General features: G+C 49.0%; 1 protein-coding gene across 1 annotated transcript in view; it reads left to right on the top strand.

The window, feature by feature from the left end:
• Positions 1–19,518, top strand: part of TNS3 (tensin 3) — a gene marked incomplete at its 3' end in the record, with an annotated part of 182,765 nt that overhangs the window by 25,018 nt on the left and 138,229 nt on the right. The window contains exons 6-8 of the mRNA XM_015408650.1: positions 7,500–7,629; positions 9,797–9,862; positions 12,778–12,882. Of these exons, the coding sequence (XP_015264136.1) occupies positions 7,500–7,629; positions 9,797–9,862; positions 12,778–12,882 (301 nt within the window). The remainder of the gene's footprint in view (positions 1–7,499; positions 7,630–9,796; positions 9,863–12,777; positions 12,883–19,518) is intronic.

Raw genomic sequence — 19,518 nt, forward strand, 5'->3', positions numbered from 1 at the left:
AGAGCGCCTGGTCCCCTCCCCGAGACCAGCCAAACCATAAGCGCAGAGTTACTCCAGCCTGGCGGGTGGAAAGTGCCCGCAGGTCACAGCCAACCTCTGGGGACCCCTTGGGGTTTTCAAGGCAAGAGGTGGTTCTCCGTCGCCTGCCTTTGCATCACACCCCTGGACTTCCTTGGTGGTCTCCCATCCAAATACGAACCAGGACCAACTCTGCTGAGCTTCCGAGATCTGACGAGATCAGGCGAACCGTGGCCATCCTGGTCAGGACCAGTGTTCCCTCTAAGCTGAGTTAGTGTGAGCCAGCTCACAGTTTTTTAGCCTCCAGCTCACACATTTTTGTCTTAGCTCAGGAAAGATGGCTCCAGAGCAAACTAATTTTATGCAGCAGCCAAACTACCTGCTCACAAACTTTAATGCCAGTAGCTCACAAAGTAGAATTTCTGCTCACAAGACTCCACAGCTTAGAGGGAATATTGGTCAGGACTGCACCAGTCTAAACCCGTTAAAATCGAGGGGGGGGGAGGGCTAGGCTGGAGTACCTCCGCATAGGGTCGCACTGTTATTGAGCGAAATAACCCCAGTTGTACAAATATGCATGTTGCAGGATTTATGGAGGCTGGAGAATTTAGCTCTTTCTAAGTGCGCCGTTGTTTAATTGATGCAAGTTGCACCCAGCCCTGTCCGTATAAACTTGCATGGGGGGGGGGGAGATCTTTGTCAACGGGAGTCTTCTGACTAGCAGTTCCTCTTCCTCCGTCCTCTCTGTTCCAGGGCCCTGCAAAAAGCGGGCCTTGGCACGTGCATGCATAATCGTGATCTGCCTTATTCACAGGCTTGCTCTCAGCCGGTCGGTGCATTCTGCCTTCTCTTGGAGGTGATAGTGAAACACTGGATAGTGAAACACTGGATTGTGTCTGTGCGAACTGTGTCGGGAGCTTGGTCTGGAAACGAAAGGTCAAAGTAGTGTCGATTCTCCTTGACTCACACAGTTCTGTGGACTGCATATTATATTGCGCGGGAGCATCTGTGCACTGGGGCACTGAGATCTCCTTCCCTCTTTAAAGTGGCAGTGAAAGTTGTTTTGGGTAGGGAAGCTTTGGAGGAAGTTGAAGGGGTTAACCCCCCCCTTCCCCCTACTGCCCTGATCTGAATCCGGTCTGTGCAATTGCCTGTTACGGAACAACTGAGACTCAAGATCAGTGTTCCCTCTAAGCAGGGCTATTTTGGGCAGGAACGCACAGGAACGGAGTTCCGGCTGGCTCCCGAGTTGGCCACACCCAGCAGGAACTCATTAGCATAATAGGCCACACCCAACAGCAGGAACTCATTAGGATTGGCTACATTAGGGGTGTGTGGCCTAACATGCAAAGGAGTTCCTGCTACAAAAAGGCCCTGGGTTTTGACAACAAAGCAGGGCTGTCTGTGGGAACAGCAAGACGCATTGTGGACCGTGGTGTCTGATGGAGCCTTCCCAGTTTTCTTTCCTCGAAAGAGGCTGTCCTTTAGCCCTTGTGGCCGTGAAAATTGGTTTGCAGGCCTGTGGGCGACGTCTGGTGACATTTTAGAAGACAAACTAACTTATGCAGTAGCCAAATCGCTCGCTCGCAACTTTAATGCCAGTAGCTCACAACGTAGAATTTTTGATCACAAGACTCCACAGCTTAGAGGGAGGATTGCCATGAAGTCCTCAGGGCCCTCTTGGTATTCAAAGCAATCATATAATCTTAATCAATACTTTATTTTTATCCCCGTAGGAGAAGAACAAGACTGACGGGTTTTTCCATAATGAAAACCTTAAGACGCTGGTGGGCAACTTATTTGCTGCTGGCACAGAGACCACTTCCACGACGCTACGCTGGGGCCTCCTGTTGATGATGAAGTACGTATCATTTTCAGTATCTGTTTTTACCCCTCTTGCTTTTTATTTTTGGCAGTCTCGTTGAAAGTTAATAAAAAAGCAAATCTGCATATTTTAAAATGAAAAATGTGCATATAATATCTGTTCATGTTTTGCGGCTCTCAGACATCTGACATTTATTCTATTGTGGCCCCTACGCTGAACAAGTTTGGCCACCCCTGACTTAGAGGGAGCATTGCTCAGGATCCTTGCTTCATTTGTTCAGCTGGCCCGTAGCTAACACGGGGCCCATGGGGCCTGGCCCCCTAGTGTTTCTTCTGGGGCCCCTCCCTCCTGGGTTGACCCCCCCCAAAGTGCTCCAACTTACCACCTGCACTGTACTTTCATTTAATTAGCTGGTGGGCCCCCCGAGGCCCCCTTTCAAAGAATTCCCTAGCTACGGCGCTGTTGTTCAGGATCCTTCGGGAGAGAAAGAACGGCTGCCGATCTGTATCCCTTTACTCTCACCCCTCTCTTCTGAGTAACGTCTACTACGACGTTCCATACCTGGCTCGGATGGTCGTCTGTCAGCAGCCGCCGCGGGGCACTGCAAGGAGCGATGACATCATAAAAGTTAAGGAAGTGTAGGGGGGGCACGCACGGGGCTGCCGCCAGTCTATTGTAATGTCTAGCTCTGCCCTATGGTCCAAAGCCCTTTGAAAAGAACGTAACTAGAAACCTGGTCTGGTTTGGTGTTTTGCCTTTTGTCAGCGAAAAACTCAGACATCTTGGAAAGTGCTTTCTCGGGGAAAGGGGAGTTCACTGAGTGGCTGAATGGTGTAATTGGAAATGCAAACTTGTCTCCTTGGATGGCTCTTCGGGCTGCCTCCATCAGTGCGTGCATGCCACTGCAACATGAATAATAGGGAAGGAATGTACCATTTAGGTCTCAGGAGCGCTATCTTGATTTCCCATCTGAGGTATGGCATAGACGCCGGGATTGGAGGAGGGCTCCTGTTTCTCGCAGGGCACCAGATGTCTAAATCTGTGTTTGGAAATACCACAGCGGTGTTTTGACAACTCTTTATCTGCTTTCCTGCTGCTGAACATACTTGCTGTGTGAGGTAAGGTGCACCTCATGCGCAGGTGCCGGCTAAAAAGATTATGGAAGTGTCAAGGATTCCTCGTGTTGCGTCGGCACCCACGGATCCAGACTGTTTCTAGGGATCTTTGGGACTTCCTTCAGAGTTCCTTGAGGAGAAAAGGGACAAGTTGCTCTGGAAGGCAGTTTCCCCTTCGTTCCGATCTACCGTGACTTGCGTGCACGGGAGAGTCAGGGGGACCTTTTAGTATAAACTCTGTTTTTTCAGCACAATGGTGAGTGCTGGCCGACATTTCAGATGATCAGTAGCCATATCCGGGAATCCTCTAATGTTTAAAGGTTCTGTGATAGACACAGCCTGACCTGGATAGCCCAGGCTAGCCTGATCTCGTCAGATCTTGGAAGCTAAGCAGGGCTGGCCCAGGTTAGTACTTGAATGGGAGACCAAGCAAGTGCAGTGTTGCTACGCAGGTAGGGTTGCCAAGTTGAAAACTGTTGGGAGCGGGGGACTCCCATCCGGCGTCCTATGTGCACCAGGAAGTGACGTTATGACGCCGGACACACTGGGGGCGGGGCCACGACCATCCAAGGGGGGAACATAGAGTTTCCCCCTCGGATGGTCGTGGCCCCGCCCCAGCGTGCCCGGCGTAATAACGTCACTTCCTGGTGACGTGCACGCTGGGGTGGGGTTCCGCCGGCGGCGGGGAACGGGCAGCCCTATACACAGGCAGTGGCAAAACCGACTCTGAATGTCCCTTGCTTTGAAAATCCTACGGGGTCACCGTAAGTTAGCTGCAACTTGATGGCACCTTCCCCTACCACCATTAAAGATATCCAGGAATTCCTTAGTAAAAAAATCAGTATGTAAAGTGTTCTCTCAGGAGAGACAAAGCTAGAAAACCATGGAATTAGGCCATTCCTTTCAGGGAAAGGAGCTAAACAGATTTTAAAAAAAAGAAAATTAAGTGCGTGAGTGGTGACACACTGAAAATCTCAGTCCATGAACCACTGCAGATGGTTCCTCAGGTGAACTGAAAGTACATTTCCTTGTAGCATTGGATATGGGTTGTGTTTCAGAGCTCCAAAGAAAGCAGTGTGAGATACCAGATTTACAGGGTGGGGGCATCCTTTGAATTGTGTGGCTTTACCTCAGTGTTGAAATTAGTCCTGGTAGGACGGCCGGGTTTCTGCTTCCAGTTGTTACTGCATATTCTATATGCTTCTTCCTGGCCATCAGCCTTCAAAGCCAACAGAATAAGTTAAAAAGACAATGAAAGGCCTGTGTGAAGAGAATCTTTTTTTTTTTACTTGGCCCTGGACAAAAAGAGCATAGGCCACCTGGTAGACATGTCTGGGGAGGGTATTCTGCACCACAGAAAAGGCCCTGTTTCCAGTAACCACCCATTTCACTTCTGGGCAGGGGAGTATACAGGAGAGCTTTACCAAATGCTATGGCTTGGTCTAGGGTTGCCAAGTCCGGCGTTGCACCGCAGCGAGGGACTCCCGGCTGGCGGCTGGAGCGTGCGCGCCGCATGCACGTCACCCGGAAGTGACGTGACGACGCCAGGCACGGTGGGGGCGGGGGCACGCCCATCCGAGGGAAAACCATAGAGTTTTCCCTCGGATGACTATGGCCCCGCCCCCCGCGTGCCCAGCGTGGTTGCGTCACTTCCGGGTGATACGCACGTCTGGGTGGGGCTCCCCCGGGGCCCGATCCGCCGCTGGCGGGGAACGGGCCTCTGGGGCGGGGGTTTCCCCGCCCCCCAGGGAGACTTGGCAAGCCTAGCTTGGTCCTAGTTTTCACCGATGGCAAAGGAAGTGCGAAAACTGAATCTGGAATGTAAGACTGTGCACAAGTGAATGTTCTCTCATCTCCCCCACCCCCCAGTCCCTTCCTGTGGGTGAAATTGCATGTCAGGGGGAAGGTTTGTCTACAGCTCTTTTCCCCTGATGCCTTGTTTTCTATGTAACAGGATCTTTGGGCGTGTGGAGGAGCATTCAGTCACACTGATGGCTGCTATCAGTGGCTACTAGCCATGGTGACTGAGGGGAACCTCGACATTCAGAGGCACTAAATCTCTGAATCCCAGACCCAGGAGGCAACATCAGGGGAAGGCCTCTGTGTCCAGTCGTTGGCCCTCCAGAGGAGCTGGTTGCCCATTGTGTGAGGCAGGATGCTGGACTAGATGGACTATCGGTCCGATCTGGCAGGGCTCCTCTTAGGTTCTTATGAGCCCTCCGCTACAGTAGTCTGATCCAGATGTAGATTTACCACCTCATTCCCAATTGTGGGAACTGGGTCTTGGCACTTTTATGCTGTATTTTGCCCTGGAACGTCTTCTGGCCTGAAATCTAGAAACATCTTCTGGCCTGAGACCTCACTGGATCCAACCCCTATCATTGGACTATCGCCATTGGACTATTGCTGTTTTAATTTGGAATTGTGTTTATTAATTGTTTTAACTCTGTATTGTTTATGTTATTTTAACTTTGTTAGCCACCTTGAGTAGGGTTGCCAGCCTCCAGGTGGGGCCTGGGGATCTCCCGCTTTTACATCTGATCTCCAGCTGACAGGGCTCAACTCCCCTGGAGAAAATGGCTGCTTTGAAGGGTGGACTCTGTGGCATTGTACCGTGCTGAGGCCCCTCCCCTCCCCAAACCCTGCCCTCGATTGCTAGCTATGGCGGGGGGGGGAAACGCGCAGATCTGCCCTCACAGAGGAGGAAGAGCTTGTACCTGAAGGTGGTGGTGGGGCGCTCTGCAACTTACCTGGCTGCTTCTTGCTCCTCATGGCCCAACTGAGGGCTGCTGGGAGCAGGGAGTGGAGTTTGTTGCATGTGCCCGCCCCCTGGGCTCCTTACTGCCGGAGCTCTGCTCCTGTGCGCTCCCGCAGAAAATGACCCCTGGGTATAAATATAGAGAGACTGCAAGCATTGTCGTTGAAGTCCTGAAGCAATGTTGAATAAAGGTTTTGGTTAATGGTTCATCGTCTCCTGCCTCAATACTTGAAACAAACAGAAGCAATAAATAAAGAAATATTTTACATGGACAGAAGGCCTCCGAAGCAGTGGGGCTGAGGTGACTGTGGTGGCAGCAGCATAAGAACCACACAAACCGTTTGTGGGGGCTCAGGGTAAGGATTGTTATCTCTTCTACTGTGCGCAGTTCACTGTCCCGTGGCCTACAGCTATCCCGTGAGGCCGGCCTCCCCAACCTTTGTGAGCCTGTGGGGACCTTTGGAACTTGGACACAGCATGGTGGGTGCAGCCACAAAAAGGCGGCTGCAAAATGGCCGCCACAGTTTACCTTCAGGCACATTCGCGGGGAGGTGGGGTAGAAATTTAATAATAATTTTAATTTTTTTAAAAAAGTAGTGAAGGTGCTGGTGCTGTGGGAGCAGCTGCTGCTGAAGCAACTTTTTTTTTTAAAGCACAGGCAATCATCTTTTTAAGGTAAAGGTAAAGGTTCCCTTGCTCGAAAGCCAGTCCAATCCGACTCTAGGGTTGCGGTGCTCATCTCAGTTTCCAAGCCGAAGAGCCAGCGCTGTCCAAAGACGTTTCCGTGGTCATGTGGCCGGCATGACTAAACACGAAGGCGCACGGAACGCTGTCACCTTCCCACCAAAGTGGTACCTATTTATCTACTTGCAATTTCTTGCTTTCGAACTGCTAGGTTGGCAGGAGAATCATCTTGTTGGGGACTGCCAAAATAGCAGTTGCATCAAAATGGAAGGACAAAAAAAAAAATCCCCACCTATGGCAAGAATAGCTGTAGGGATTGATAGCTAGGACTTGGAGGATAACTGAATAAGCTTTGTAGGAAGGTGGTTTCCAGTAATGGAGTTTTGAGTTTCTAATAACATACTCCCTCCAAATACGTTATTCAAAGAATTTTTATGTTTGTAATGACTTACAATGGAAGATAGGCGATATATCTATTTTATCTTGATATGATACGATTGAACTATATGAAGCGGATGCCTGTTAAAGCACTTGAATGTATATTGAGCTTTTCAGTTCAATAAATAAAAAAATTTGAATGTGAAATTTTTTAATGGGAGGCATCGTAAGCTGAGTGGCAGTGATTAGTTCAAGCGCACCCAGTGTGCTTTATCACTGAGCAGAATTTTGCGCCTTGGTCTTGCACATTTCTACCAGCGCCTCAGTCAGCCTGTTCATGGGAAGGAAGTATTAACAGGTATTCTCTTGTGTGTCTGGGCATTTTGTGACCAAAAGGAATATTGGAAGTGGCATTGGAAGAAAGCCCAGTTTGGTGTAGTGGTTAGGAACATGGACTCTAATCTGGGAAAGCTGGGGTTGATTCCCCACTCTTCCACATGCAGCTGCTGGTGTGACCTTGGACCAGTATAAGTTCTTTCAGAGCTGTTCCCTCATGAGCAGTTCTTGAAAGAGCTCTCTCAGCCCCACCTACCTCACAGGGTGTCTGTTGTGGACAGGGGGCGGGAAAGGAGATTTTTAAGATGTTCTAAAAATCCTTCGAGTCGTGAAGGGGGGGGTATAAATCCAATCGCTTCTTCAATGTCGGTTGCCTCTCTTTCAGGTTAAGTGCTACCACAAGAAATACCGATCGGCCACTCGTGACATCGTCTTCCGCTTGCAGTTCCACACGGGTGCCGTTCAGGGATATGGTCTGGTATTTGGCAAAGAGGAGTTGGACAACGCAAACAAAGGCAAGCTTCCTTCTTTGTGTGGCATCAGTGGGGGAGGTAAAGCATTTCTGCTTGCCTGTCTTTATGGGCTTCAGCTTGGGTCGAGACAGCCAGCGTCTGAAATCTGGGGATAGTAGTCAAGGGCCTGGAAGCCCTCAGCTCCGCAATAAAAGTTGACACCATTTTTCTCCCTCTCCCAAAGTACTAGAACTCGAGGGCATCAAATGAAACGGATGGGCAGTAGGTTCAAGACGTACAAAAGGAAATACCACTTTACAAAGAGAGTGATTGAAATGTGGAATTTGCTGCCATAGGAATTAAACAGCTTTAAAAAGGGGATGAGATAGATTTTGTGGAGGATAAGTCTATCGGTGGCTACTAACCTCAGTCTCTATGCCCTGTTGTTGGCCGTCCAGAGGAACTGGTTGGCCACTGTGTGAGACAGGATACTGAACTAGATGGACCACTGGTCTGATCCAGCAGGGCTCTTCTGATGATCTTATGAAGGCCTCAGCCTCCATGTCCTGTTTTTCTCCCTCCAGGGGAACTGGTTGGCCACTGTGTGAGACAGGATACTGAACTAGATGGACCACTGGTCTGATCCAGCAGGGCTCTTCTGATGATCTTATGAAGGCCTCAGCCTCCATGTCCTGTTTTTCTCCCTCCAGGGGAACTGGTTGGCCACTGTGTGAGACAGGATACTGAACTAGATGGACCACTGGTCTGATCCAGCAGGGCTCTTCTGATGATCTTATGAAGGCCTCAGCCTCCATGTCCTGTTTTTCTCCCTCCAGGGGAACTGGTTGGCCACTGTGTGAGACAGGATACTGAACTAGATGGACCACTGGTCTGATCCAGCAGGGCTCTTCTGATGATCTTATGAAGGCCTCAGCCTCCATGTCCTGTTTTTCTCCCTCCAGGGGAACTGGTTGGCCACTGTGTGAGACAGGATACTGAACTAGATGGACCACTGGTCTGATCCAGCAGGGCTCTTCTGATGATCTTATGAAGGCCTCAGCCTCCATGTCCTGTTTTTCTCCCTCCAGGGGAACTGGTTGGCCACTGTGTGAGGCAGGATGCTGGACGATGGATAACTGGTCTGATCCAGCAGGGGTCTTCTCATGTTCTTATCTACCAGTATGGGTGTCAAGCTTAATGGAGTGTGTGTGCTTCACCATCGTGCTGTACACCAAGATGAACAGTTATTCATTCTGGAGGACACCCAAAAGGGAGCTGTAACAAAGAATGGCATCTCCCTTTTCTTTTAGGGCCTTCGGGGCCAAGGAAACCATGTGCGGGCCGTGGCCTACCAGTTGGCTATTCATGGACTTCAGCATTGAAGGATAGAGACAGGATAGCCAACAGCTCTTGAAAATGTTGTTGGTTGTCAGCACCAGCATATATTTTTTTTTCTGCCTGAGGAGAGGATGTGGTTTTTAAGCCAGTTGAAAATGGAATGATAGAAAGCTGTTTTGACTGGAGGCGTTGTGTGTTCCTTCTGCCCCGCTATCATCTCTGGCTCTTCGACTTTTTGAAGTGGTGTAAATACTTATCCTCCCAGAGACGATAGTGAGAGGAAAAGAATGAGTATTTACCACACGGGCAGCTGTGTTTTACTAATTCCAGCCCCCCCCCCCGGGGAATTTTTTTTTTAATCATTTGCCGGCGTCCGTATTTTCTGTTTGAGATCCCAATCCCCTGGGAAGTTTTCCTGCGCACTGAAGTGAGCATGACCTGAGCAAAAGCACAGGAGTGGCCTTGGGCCCCTCTCATTCATTTCAGTGGGGCTCGTGTGGAAGAACCTTCTGGTAGATTTAGCCCTTCATGCTCCCACTGGCAGGTCTGGCAAGGGAGAGAAAAATAAAGTTTCTTTTTTTAGAAAAAAAAAAAGAGCAACCACGAGTTGCGGAAGATAAAGTAGATTGATCCAACTTCTTATTCTCAGCGTTGTACCTTGTCCTGTCACCCGGGTATAACTTAAAAACCTTTCTACCCCACAGAATATTTGGGTATTTAGAATATTTGGGTATTTAGAAGGCTGCAGGTAGACTTAGTTTTTGCATGACAACCAAGCCATACACTCATCTTACCCCCCAAAAAATGTTTATTTCTGTTCCTGGTCTTCCAGTTTTTTTTGTGTTAATTAAAAAAAAAAACCCCACTGAAACAATTTCTTCTGCTTTTCCAGATGACCGTTTCCCTGACTACGGAAAAGTTGAACTGGTGTTTTCAGGATCCCCAGAGAAAATCCAAGGTAAAGATCCTTTGTAAATAACCCGCCTTACATCCCGGTCCCATGCAAATTTACTCTGAAGTAAGCCTGGTTGCCCCCAGTGGGCAAATCTAGACAGAAAGGAGCATGTTGCTATGGGGGGGGGGCCCTAGGGCTGCCAAGTCCCCCCGGGGGGCAGGGAAACCTTCACCCCAGAGGCCGGTTCTCCGCTGCCGGCAGATCGGGCTCCAGGGGGAACCCCGCCCCGACATGAGCGTCACCTGGAAGTGACATTAGGATGCCGAGCACGCTGGGGGCGGGGCCACGACCATCGGAGGGAAAACTCTATGGTTTTCCCTCCGAGGGGGGGGCCCGGATGAAGATCTGGGATACTCCACAAAGGCTTCTGTGGGCCTTTGGGCCTCGTTCATTGACTGCAACCTCACGTTGCCCTGGGTACTGCCCCAGATGTTCTCTGCCCTTCAGGAGTTTCTATTTGGAGTTAGGGGGCGTAAGACAGATTGTGGTGGCTCCCGAGGATCCCCAGAGCGCAAGCAGAAGTTCACATGGGACCTTCCAGGCTTCCACCGTAGCATGAATTCCTTCGTACCCTGCCTTTCTCCCCAGTAGGGACCCCCCAGGTGGCTTACATCACTCTCCTCTCCTCCATTTTACCCCCACAGCAACCTTGTGAAGTAGGTTAGGCTGAGAGAATGTGATTGGCCTAAGGTCACCCAGTGAGCTCCCCTCACAATATGGAGATTTGAAGCTGGGTGTAGTGGTTAAGTGCGTGGACTCTAATCTAGGAGAACCGGGTTTGATTCCCCACTTCTCCACATGCAGCTGCTGGATGACCTTGGGCAAGCCATAGTTCTGTCAGAGGTGTTCTTGAAAAAGAGCAGTTTCTGTCAGAGCTCTCTCAGCCCCACTTCCCTCGCAGGATGTCTGTTGTGGGGAGGGGAAGGGAAAGGAGTTTGTAAGCCGCTCTGAGACTCCTTCAGGTAGTGAAGGGTGGGGTATAAATCCAATCTCCTCCTCCTCCTTCTTCTTCTCCCCCCAGATCCTAGTTGGCCACTTTAACCGCCACACCACACTGGCTCTCAATATGCTAAAATATGCTGTAAAAAAAAAAGAAAAAGTGTTGGATTCTGCTTCTAATTAAAAGTAGCACTTTCAACAACTAAGAACATTTATTCCAGCAGGAGCTTCCCTGGGTTTATGCTCACGGCTTCAGAATTTGGCTTCTGTTATTCTTGAGGCTTGGTTTTCTGCCAGGTTGTGGGCCCCACAGGTGATTTCACAAGTATGCCATCTGAAAGGATAATTCATCAGGGGATGGAAATTCCAGGGGCTCCAGTTAACAGTTGTGTACAAATACAAACGTCAAATGAACCAACTCTTCATAGTAGTGGAAAACTTTGCATATGAAGGCTTAAATTCGTACTGTTTCTATTCCTTTCATGGTCCCGCTGAGTTCCTTTGGAGATTTTGGCTGCCGGATTTGGCTTCATTAGCCACTGGCTTTTCAGGGTTGGTGGAAGACCAGAGGGTGTGGTGCCAGCCCTAGATACACGGGCCTAAGGGAGTTTCCTCAGCACAACTTTCAGAAAGAACAAGGGGGCACCTTTCAGAAGGAGCAAGGGGGTAACCAGAAATATTACTTTTGGGTCTTAAAATGGAAGAAGTGAATATTACAAAGAGAACATTGATATGGTACTTGATTACAACAGCTAGAATGAGTTACGCTCAGTGTTGGAAACAAAAAAAAAACACCTGAGATTTGGGAATGGATAAAAATGATGCTTTTTATGGTAGAGATGGACAAACTGACAAGAAAACTCAATAATAAAGAGGAAGAAGAGTTCTTTGCAGATTGGATGGACTTTAAAGAATACTTGGAGAAGCATTGGGATGTTAAAAAATAACCTATTTTGTTTTGATAATTATTAAGAATAAAAAAACTCGGGAATAGTTGAAGAGATGATATTAGTCAAAGATATTGTTACCTATTAAGTTTTGTTTTAGTGGAAATGATGGACAAGAAGAAGAAGTGTTTGGAGGAGGTGGGAACACTGCGGGAAGCCAGAAGAAGGGGAGGGAGGGGGGAAATAAAAAGGGGGTATAAAATGAGTGTTGAAATGTTGTAACGTTGGACATGTTGTTATAGCCTGATAATAAAAATGTTTTTTTTAAAAAAAAAAAGAAGGAGCAAGGGGGAGATCAGCTTTGCCCCCTTGCCGGGTTGTAGGATTCCATTTTGTCTCTGTAGGAAGACTTCCTAAGGAGAGCCCAAAGTGGCTGATTAAAGTTGAGCAGCCACAGTTGCTTTCCAGTTATTTCACACATCTCCAGGTTGGCCTTCTTAAACCTGGATTCTCATATGTAGAAGGGGGGTTTCCAACATGGTGCCCATGGTTCATGCCACCCCCTTAGAATGTGGGGTGGGGCCGGGTGGGGCCTTCCCCCAGCAAGGCTTTTGATTGCGCAATGGAGATGTGATCGGCTGTGCTGATTTTTTAAAAAAGGATGCTTTGGCAGCAGCTTGTCATCACAACAGAAGGATCTTCACTGCGTGACTGAAGATAAGATGCGGCCGCCATTTTGTGGCTGGCTCTATGCCTCCTTTGTGGCTGTGCTCACCATATTGTGTCAGAATTCCAAAGGCACCCGCCAGCTCCAAAATGTGGTGGGCCCTGATGTAGAAGAAGGCCTCTGACACATTCTGAGAAAGGCAGGACTTCAGGCTACAGGAGGGAGGTCACGTTTAAGGACGTCCCCACGTTCCCTGAATGCAAGAGAGCTAGCCCTTCAAGGGGGAAGGCTCGAGGGTTTCATTGATGCCCTAGTTCTTCACACCCAAGACTTTGTGACCTGTCTGAAATGGCACAGTTCCCATTCAAATCTATTCTGCACATTATTCCAACACCTGAAAGCCTGGTGCTTTTCTCATCTTCCAGGGTGTGAACACCTGCAGAATGACCCGGGGGTGATAGTGGACTACAACACCTCGGATCCCTTGATTCGCTGGGATTCTTACGAAAATATGAGCCCTGATGGTGAAGGTGAGTTCCGTTCAGACAGTAAGATGATGAGCTGTGTGTTACATGCCAAACAAGTCGCTTCCCACGACCCTGCGAATTAATGCCTTCCAAAGTATCCTATCATTAACAGCCTTCCTTGGGCCTTGCGAACTGTGTTTTCCCCTTGTTTACGTGACATTTAGAGCTGACATAAAACCTTGAGTTGTGCCTCATCTCTGGTTGTACCCTATCTCTGGTTACGCTTTGAGGTGAGCATTGGGTAGCTTGCCGAGCTAAGTTCTGCCGCTGGAGGCTGTGTGTATGGGGATGCCAGCAAGATCTGCTTGTCTGGAAAGAGGGTGAAGAGGAAGGGAACCTGTGTTTAACTGTGGTTTGATGGGTGCAGACACATGCAGCTACAGTGACTGCAGCCGGTGGCTTGCTACAGGCCTGACCTGATCATAATGCTTTGGTATCTTCGTAACCTGCCAACATACATAAGGTTTATACTAAGTTTTATCCTTTTTTTTAAAGCCTTCAAATAGAAATAACGATTTTCTTTAACAGGCAGGGATTGAGTAGGTGTAGTCAGGGTTTGGAAATGCCAAGGTAAAAATAGTCATTAATACAGATTATACTTCTTTTTACAATCAAAATAGTGTTGTTGAAGCTTATTTTCAAATATTCTTGGATCTTAACAGCGAGAGGCATTTGAATGAGTATTTTAGGTACAGTTACGTTTCTTCATATAGTTTTTTTTTAATCAGTTTTTTATTTTTTAGACAAAACAAACATGTAAGAGGGAAAAAACTATTCTTACAGATTCTTGTTTAACAAACTCCTCCCTAACAACTGGTAGATTTATCTATTTCACCATTTATAATTATGCATATCTCTTGCAAATGTTACAAAGTTATATTTTGTATGTCCTTAAAAAGTTTTGAACGTCTGTGTAGTTTATTTGCTGTAGTCTTCAAACCACTTGTAGACTCTTGACCATGAATTGCCAAACCTTGAGTCTGGTTGTCCTTTCAGGATTAAAGTTAATTCGTCCATCTCCGCAGTTTCCAAAATTTTACTTAAAATTTCTTCTCTCACGGGTGTTTCTGTTCTTCTCCAATATTTAGCATAAAGTTCAATATTTAGCATAAAGTTTCCTTGCTGTTATACTAACTTTTATCCTAGCTAACTGGCATGGCTTTCTTAAAAGAATGCTGGGAGTTGTAGTTTGGTGAAGGTACTGAGTGCTGAAGACTTCCAGCTTCCTTCCAACCTTAGAACCTCAGTTCCCAGGAGCCCCTGGGATGCTGCATGACTATGCCCACAGAATAAATGTGCTGTAGACTCTGCAGAATTGGAGGTCATTCATTCGTAGGGTCACCGTAAGTTGGAAGTGTCTTGATGGTTCTTAACACAGAGACACGCAATTCGGTGAGGTAGGTTGGGCTGAGAGTGTGTGACTGCCCCAAAGTCACCCAGCCTTCTTCTATGCAGAGCAGGGAATTCGAACCTGGGTCTCCCAGATCCTGGTCCAACACTCTAACCAAGCTTTCAGCATAATATTTTAAACAGTATTCAGGTTGAATAACTGGTCATGGAGGTGGTGGTGTGTGTAAGCAAAAGGATGTTTAAATGCTCATTTAGCTGTGGTGGGGAACAATGTTCCCTCTAAGTTCTGGGGACTTGTGAGCAAAAATTCTACTTTGTGAGCTGCTGGCATTAAAGTTGTGAGCGAGCAATGTGGCTACTGCATAAATTAGTTGGCTCTGGAGCCCCCCCTTCCTGAGCTGCTAAGTCAAAAAGGTGTGAGCCGGAGGCTAAAAAACTGAGCTAGCTCACACTAACTCAGCTTAGAGGGAACACTGGCGGGGAAGTAAATACCTGGCCCGGCGGAAAGGCCTATAGCCGTCTGTGTCGATAGCTACAAAATCTCCCTGCAGCTTCTCCCCCCCCCCAGGCGTTTCCAGGTGAACCACAGCTGGCTTTCAGGAATTTGCCCATGATGGATGATCTCTTTCTTTCTTTTTGAGACGTATGACTTTTCATCTGAAAAATTTCCCCCTCCCTTTTAAACTAAAAGTAAATAGCTGTCCAACGGGGAGGTGCCCTCTTGCATAGTTGCGTGCTTGTTTTCCCAGAGGGCCTGCCTGCCTTCGGTGTTACAAAACTCTAGGTCTGAGGCAAAAAAAAAAAGTTGCTTTGGTTCTGGTGCCTCGGGAGGAATGCAAACAGTTACCCGCAAGAACGCCCGGGTCAGTACCATTTCTGGTAAGTGGAAGGCGAAGCAGAGATTGGAAGGGATGGGCCGAACGTGTGGGTTTGATTCTTGAACTATTTAGCAAGTTGTTTTTTTTTTTTTTTACAGGGGCGAGTGTGTGTGGGCGTATACAGAAGGGAGATTTGGGGAGGCAGGGTGGGAGGGGGGCAGTGGAGTAGGTCTATTTTAAAAATCCAAATTGCTGTGTACCGCCACGTCTCCCTCCGTTCCCACTTGGCAAGCAAAGCCAAAGCGGCAAATTACGGGATTTCACGATGCCTCCTTGGCGAGGCGCCTACCGTGTTTCCCAGTTGTGCCTACCTTCCACGGAGGCCAGCTTAGTGATTTCTCCGGATATGTCTCGGAAGTGTAGCTGTCGCACCCCCCCTCCCTTCTTGTGACACCACAAAGCAAGGCATCGAAGGTTGTCGTTTTATCTTTTCAGGGCAGTCGGATGGGGATAGATAAGATTAAAAACGTCTCACTTCCACGTGCGTGCTTGCGGTCAGAGTCTTACTTCCTCTCCCGCTGCCTCTTTTGAAACGCGGCTTGAAATCCCTGTTCAGGAACTGTAAACAGCGTACAAGTTTGGGCCGGTGGATTTCTGTTTCTGTGTTTTTCGGCTGCAGAGGGGATAAAGGGTGCTTCACATTCTGGCGGGTCTTCGTTGGAGCGCAAGTCCCCCCACGGTAGGAAGGAACAGGCTGCCAGTGGAAGGAAACCTTTGGGGCTTTCCCCCAGAGCCCTGGGAGCTGGAAAAAACCAAGCAAAAACCGATTGGAAAGCAAAGTTTTGTCATTGTGGTTTTAGTTTAAATATTGACTGGGTCCCCCCCCCCAACTTGTTGGCATTGCATGATCATTTTGATTCTGGCATGTGTTAAACGTGAACGGTTCCATCTCAGGCAGAGTTATGCCCTTCTAATCTCATCGAGTTCAGTGGACTTGGAAGGGAAGGACTCTGTTTAGGATGGTACTCTAAGGCTGTGGTCACACACACTAAATCAGAGGTTCCCAAACTTATTTGGCCTACCGCCCCCTTTTCAGAAAAAAAAATTACTCAGCGCCCTCCTGGAAATCTACTTTCAAGAAGTGGACAAAAAGATGCAGTGACAAATTTGCACATGGTAAAGAAAGATGTAGCAGCCACCACACAATAGCCCAGCAGCAACACCCGTCTTACAAGGGTGCACATGCATTTGCAATTTGCATGCCTGTGATTGGCTGTGGGGACCCCACTCCCCTTCCCCCTCCCTCCCTGATCCCAGGGAAGACCAGGAGAAGGCAGGAAAAGGCAGCTTTAGAGAGGTTCTGGACTCTTCTTTCCTTATGCTTCCACCATCCCCCTTATTTTTATTCAATGCCCCCCAATTGCACCCAAGGCTCCTACTGCCCACCTGGATTGTTCCAGCGCCCCCCAGGGGGCGGTATGGCCCACTTTGGGAACCAGTGCACTAAATAATCCACTTTCAATCCACTTTGCAACTGGATTTTACTGTGTGAACTGTGTGTGATCGCAGCCTAACTCCTCCACTTGCACCTGGCTGGATGGCCTTGGGCAAGCCATAGTTCTGGCACAGCTGTTCTTGAAAAAGAGCCGTTTCTGTCAGAGCTCTCTCAGCCCCACCTCCCTCACAGGGTGTCTGTTGTGGGGAGGGGGGAAGGGAAAGGAGTTTGTAAGCCGCTCTGAGACTCCCTTGGGTAGTGAAGGGTGGGGTATAAATCCAATCTTCTCCTTCTCCTCCTCCTCTTTTCTAGGCTAAACAGTGTTTTAACCTATCCTTATTGGTTGGACCTTTTCTGCACCTTTTCAGGATGTACAGTATCCTTTTTCAGGTGTGGTGACCAAAACGGCACGCGATATTCCAAGCCTGGTCTCACCAGGGGATTTGTATAAGGGCAGTGTGACCCTGGCAGGCTATTCCTGTTCTGAGCCAGGATGGTCAGCGTGGAATTTACCCTTTTTTTTTTGCAGCAGCTGCACACGTCGGGATCAGCATTTACGTAGCCAATCAGGACTGGCTGGGTGCTGCTGTTCCTGAAGCCAGTTCTTCGGGGCAGTGTTGTTTGCATAGGCCATGGCAGTCGTGCCCGTTCACAGCACTTTGCTGAACATTTTTCTGTCTGGTATGTTTTTATCTTGTCTCCCATCCTTCCCCAGGGGGCTCAGGGCAGCATACCTGCTTCTGCTGTCTTCGTTTTATCATCACAGCAACCCTGCGAGGTAGAGTGGACTGAGAGAGAGGGACTGGCCCAAGGTCAGCCTTCATGGCCGAGTGGGGATTTGAACCCGCATCTCCCAGGTCTTAATCCAACACACTATCCATTACCCTCTCTGTAGCTGAAAAGGGGGAGCGTTTTTCAATTCTGACAAGAGTTTCCCTAAATCTGTGGCCCCTTCCCTCACCACCAACACAGCATCTACAGATCGCTGCCTTTCCTAGATATTCCATTCTCCCTGTGCTGTTGGCTTCTTGCACCAGGAGAGATTTCCATCGGAGCAGGTTGTGGAAGATTACTAGAAGAGTGTGCTGGAGGAACTCCTTTTTTGGGTGTCCTCCGGGGAGGGTAAGAGCTGAGGAGGGGGGAGCACCATTGTGGATCTCATGATGCCTGTTAGAGAGCTAGTCACATCGAGATCAGCGGTGCGTTCAAATTCGCAGATAGGCATGCTGTGCTGGTGTCTTTCAAAGGAACTTTCCCACATTCCTGGTTTCCCACTGTGGTGGAACGGGCCCGCGTCCGCTGGCAGGCCCCGCTCTGCCCACCCCACCTTTGCCTGACCTGGCACCTGAAGGGGCAGCTTTTCACCACTGCCTCCGGGTATTGCTGCCACCACTGTCCCTGTCTTGGGCTCTGGTTAGGCGGGAGCAGCCTCCTAACCTCCCTCTGGTGTTGCTAGGAACCCACCTCGGGGCTTCCTGGCAATCTTTGGGACTCCACTGGAGAGTTGGCAACTGTCCGTTTTGCCCTTGTTCTCCTCGGAGTTTCCAACCCACTCCTAGCATGTCCATGTGGCTGGGGGAACGATGCGGTACAGAGGGACTGTGGCTGGGGGAACGATGTGGTACAGAGGGACTTCTCAATGTCAAGGCCGGTGGATTTCTGTTTCTGTGTTTTTTGGCTGCAGAGGGGATAAAGGGTGCTTCGCATTCTGGCGGGTCTTCGTTGGAGCGCAAATCCCCCCACTGTAGGAAGGAAGAGGCTGCCAGTGGAAGGAAACCTTTGGGGCTTTCCCCCAGAGCCCTGGGAGCTGGAAAAAACAAGCAAAAACCGATTGGAAAGCAAAGTTTCGTCATTGTGGTTTTAGTTTAAATATTGACTGGGTCCCCCCCCCCAACTTGTTGGCATTGCATGATCATTTTGATTCTGGCATGTGTTAAACGTGAACGGTTCCATCTCAGGCAGAGTTATGCCCTTCTAATCTCATCGAGTTCAGTGGACTTGGAAGGGAAGGACTCTGTTTAGGATGGTACTCTAAGGCTGTGGTCACACACACTAAATCAGAGGTTCCCAAACTTATTTGGCCTACCGCCCCCTTTTCAGAAAAAAAAATTACTCAGCGCCCTCCTGGAAATCTACTTTCAAGAAGTGGACAAAAAGATGCAGTGACAAATTTGCACATGGTAAAGAAAGATGTAGCAGCCACCACACAATAGCCCAGCAGCAACACCTGTCTTACAAGGGTGCGCATGCATTTGCAGTTTGCATGGCTGTGATTGGCTGTGGGGACCCCACTCCCCTTCCCCCTCCCTCCCTGATCCCAGGGAAGACCAGGAGAAGGCAGGAAAAGGCAGCTTTAGAGAGGTTCTGGACTCTTCTTTCCTTACGCTTCCACCGCCCCCTTATTTTTATTCAACACCCCCCAATTGCACGCAAGGCTCCTACTGCCCACCTGGATTGTTCCAGCGCCCCCCAGGGGGCGGTATGGCCCACTTTGGGAACCAGTGCACTAAATAATCCACTTTCAATCCACTTTGCAACTGGATTTTACTGTGTGAACTGTGTGTGATCGCAGCCTAACTCCTCCACTTGCACCTGGCTGGATGGCCTTGGGCAAGCCATAGTTCTGGCACAGCTGTTCTTGAAAAAGAGCCGTTTCTGTCAGAGCTCTCTCAGCCCCACCTCCCTCACAGGGTGTCTGTTGTGGGGAGGGGGGAAGGGAAAGGAGTTTGTAAGCCGCTCTGAGATTGGGCAAGCCATAGTTCTGGCACAGCTGTTCTTGAAAAAGAGCCGTTTCTGTCAGAGCTCTCTCAGCCCCACCTCCCTCACAGGGTGTCTGTTGTGGGGAGGGGGGAGTCTCACCAGGGGATTTGTATAAGGGCAGTGTGACCCTGGCAGGCTATTCCTGTTCTGAGGCAGGATGGTCAGTGTGGAATTTACCTTTTTTTTGCAGCAGCAGCTGCACACGTCGGGATCAGC

This window comes from Gekko japonicus, unplaced genomic scaffold (assembly GCF_001447785.1).
Source record: "Gekko japonicus isolate JY-2015 unplaced genomic scaffold, Gekko_japonicus_V1.1 scaffold1966, whole genome shotgun sequence".
Classification (NCBI taxonomy): Eukaryota; Metazoa; Chordata; class Lepidosauria; order Squamata; family Gekkonidae; genus Gekko; species Gekko japonicus.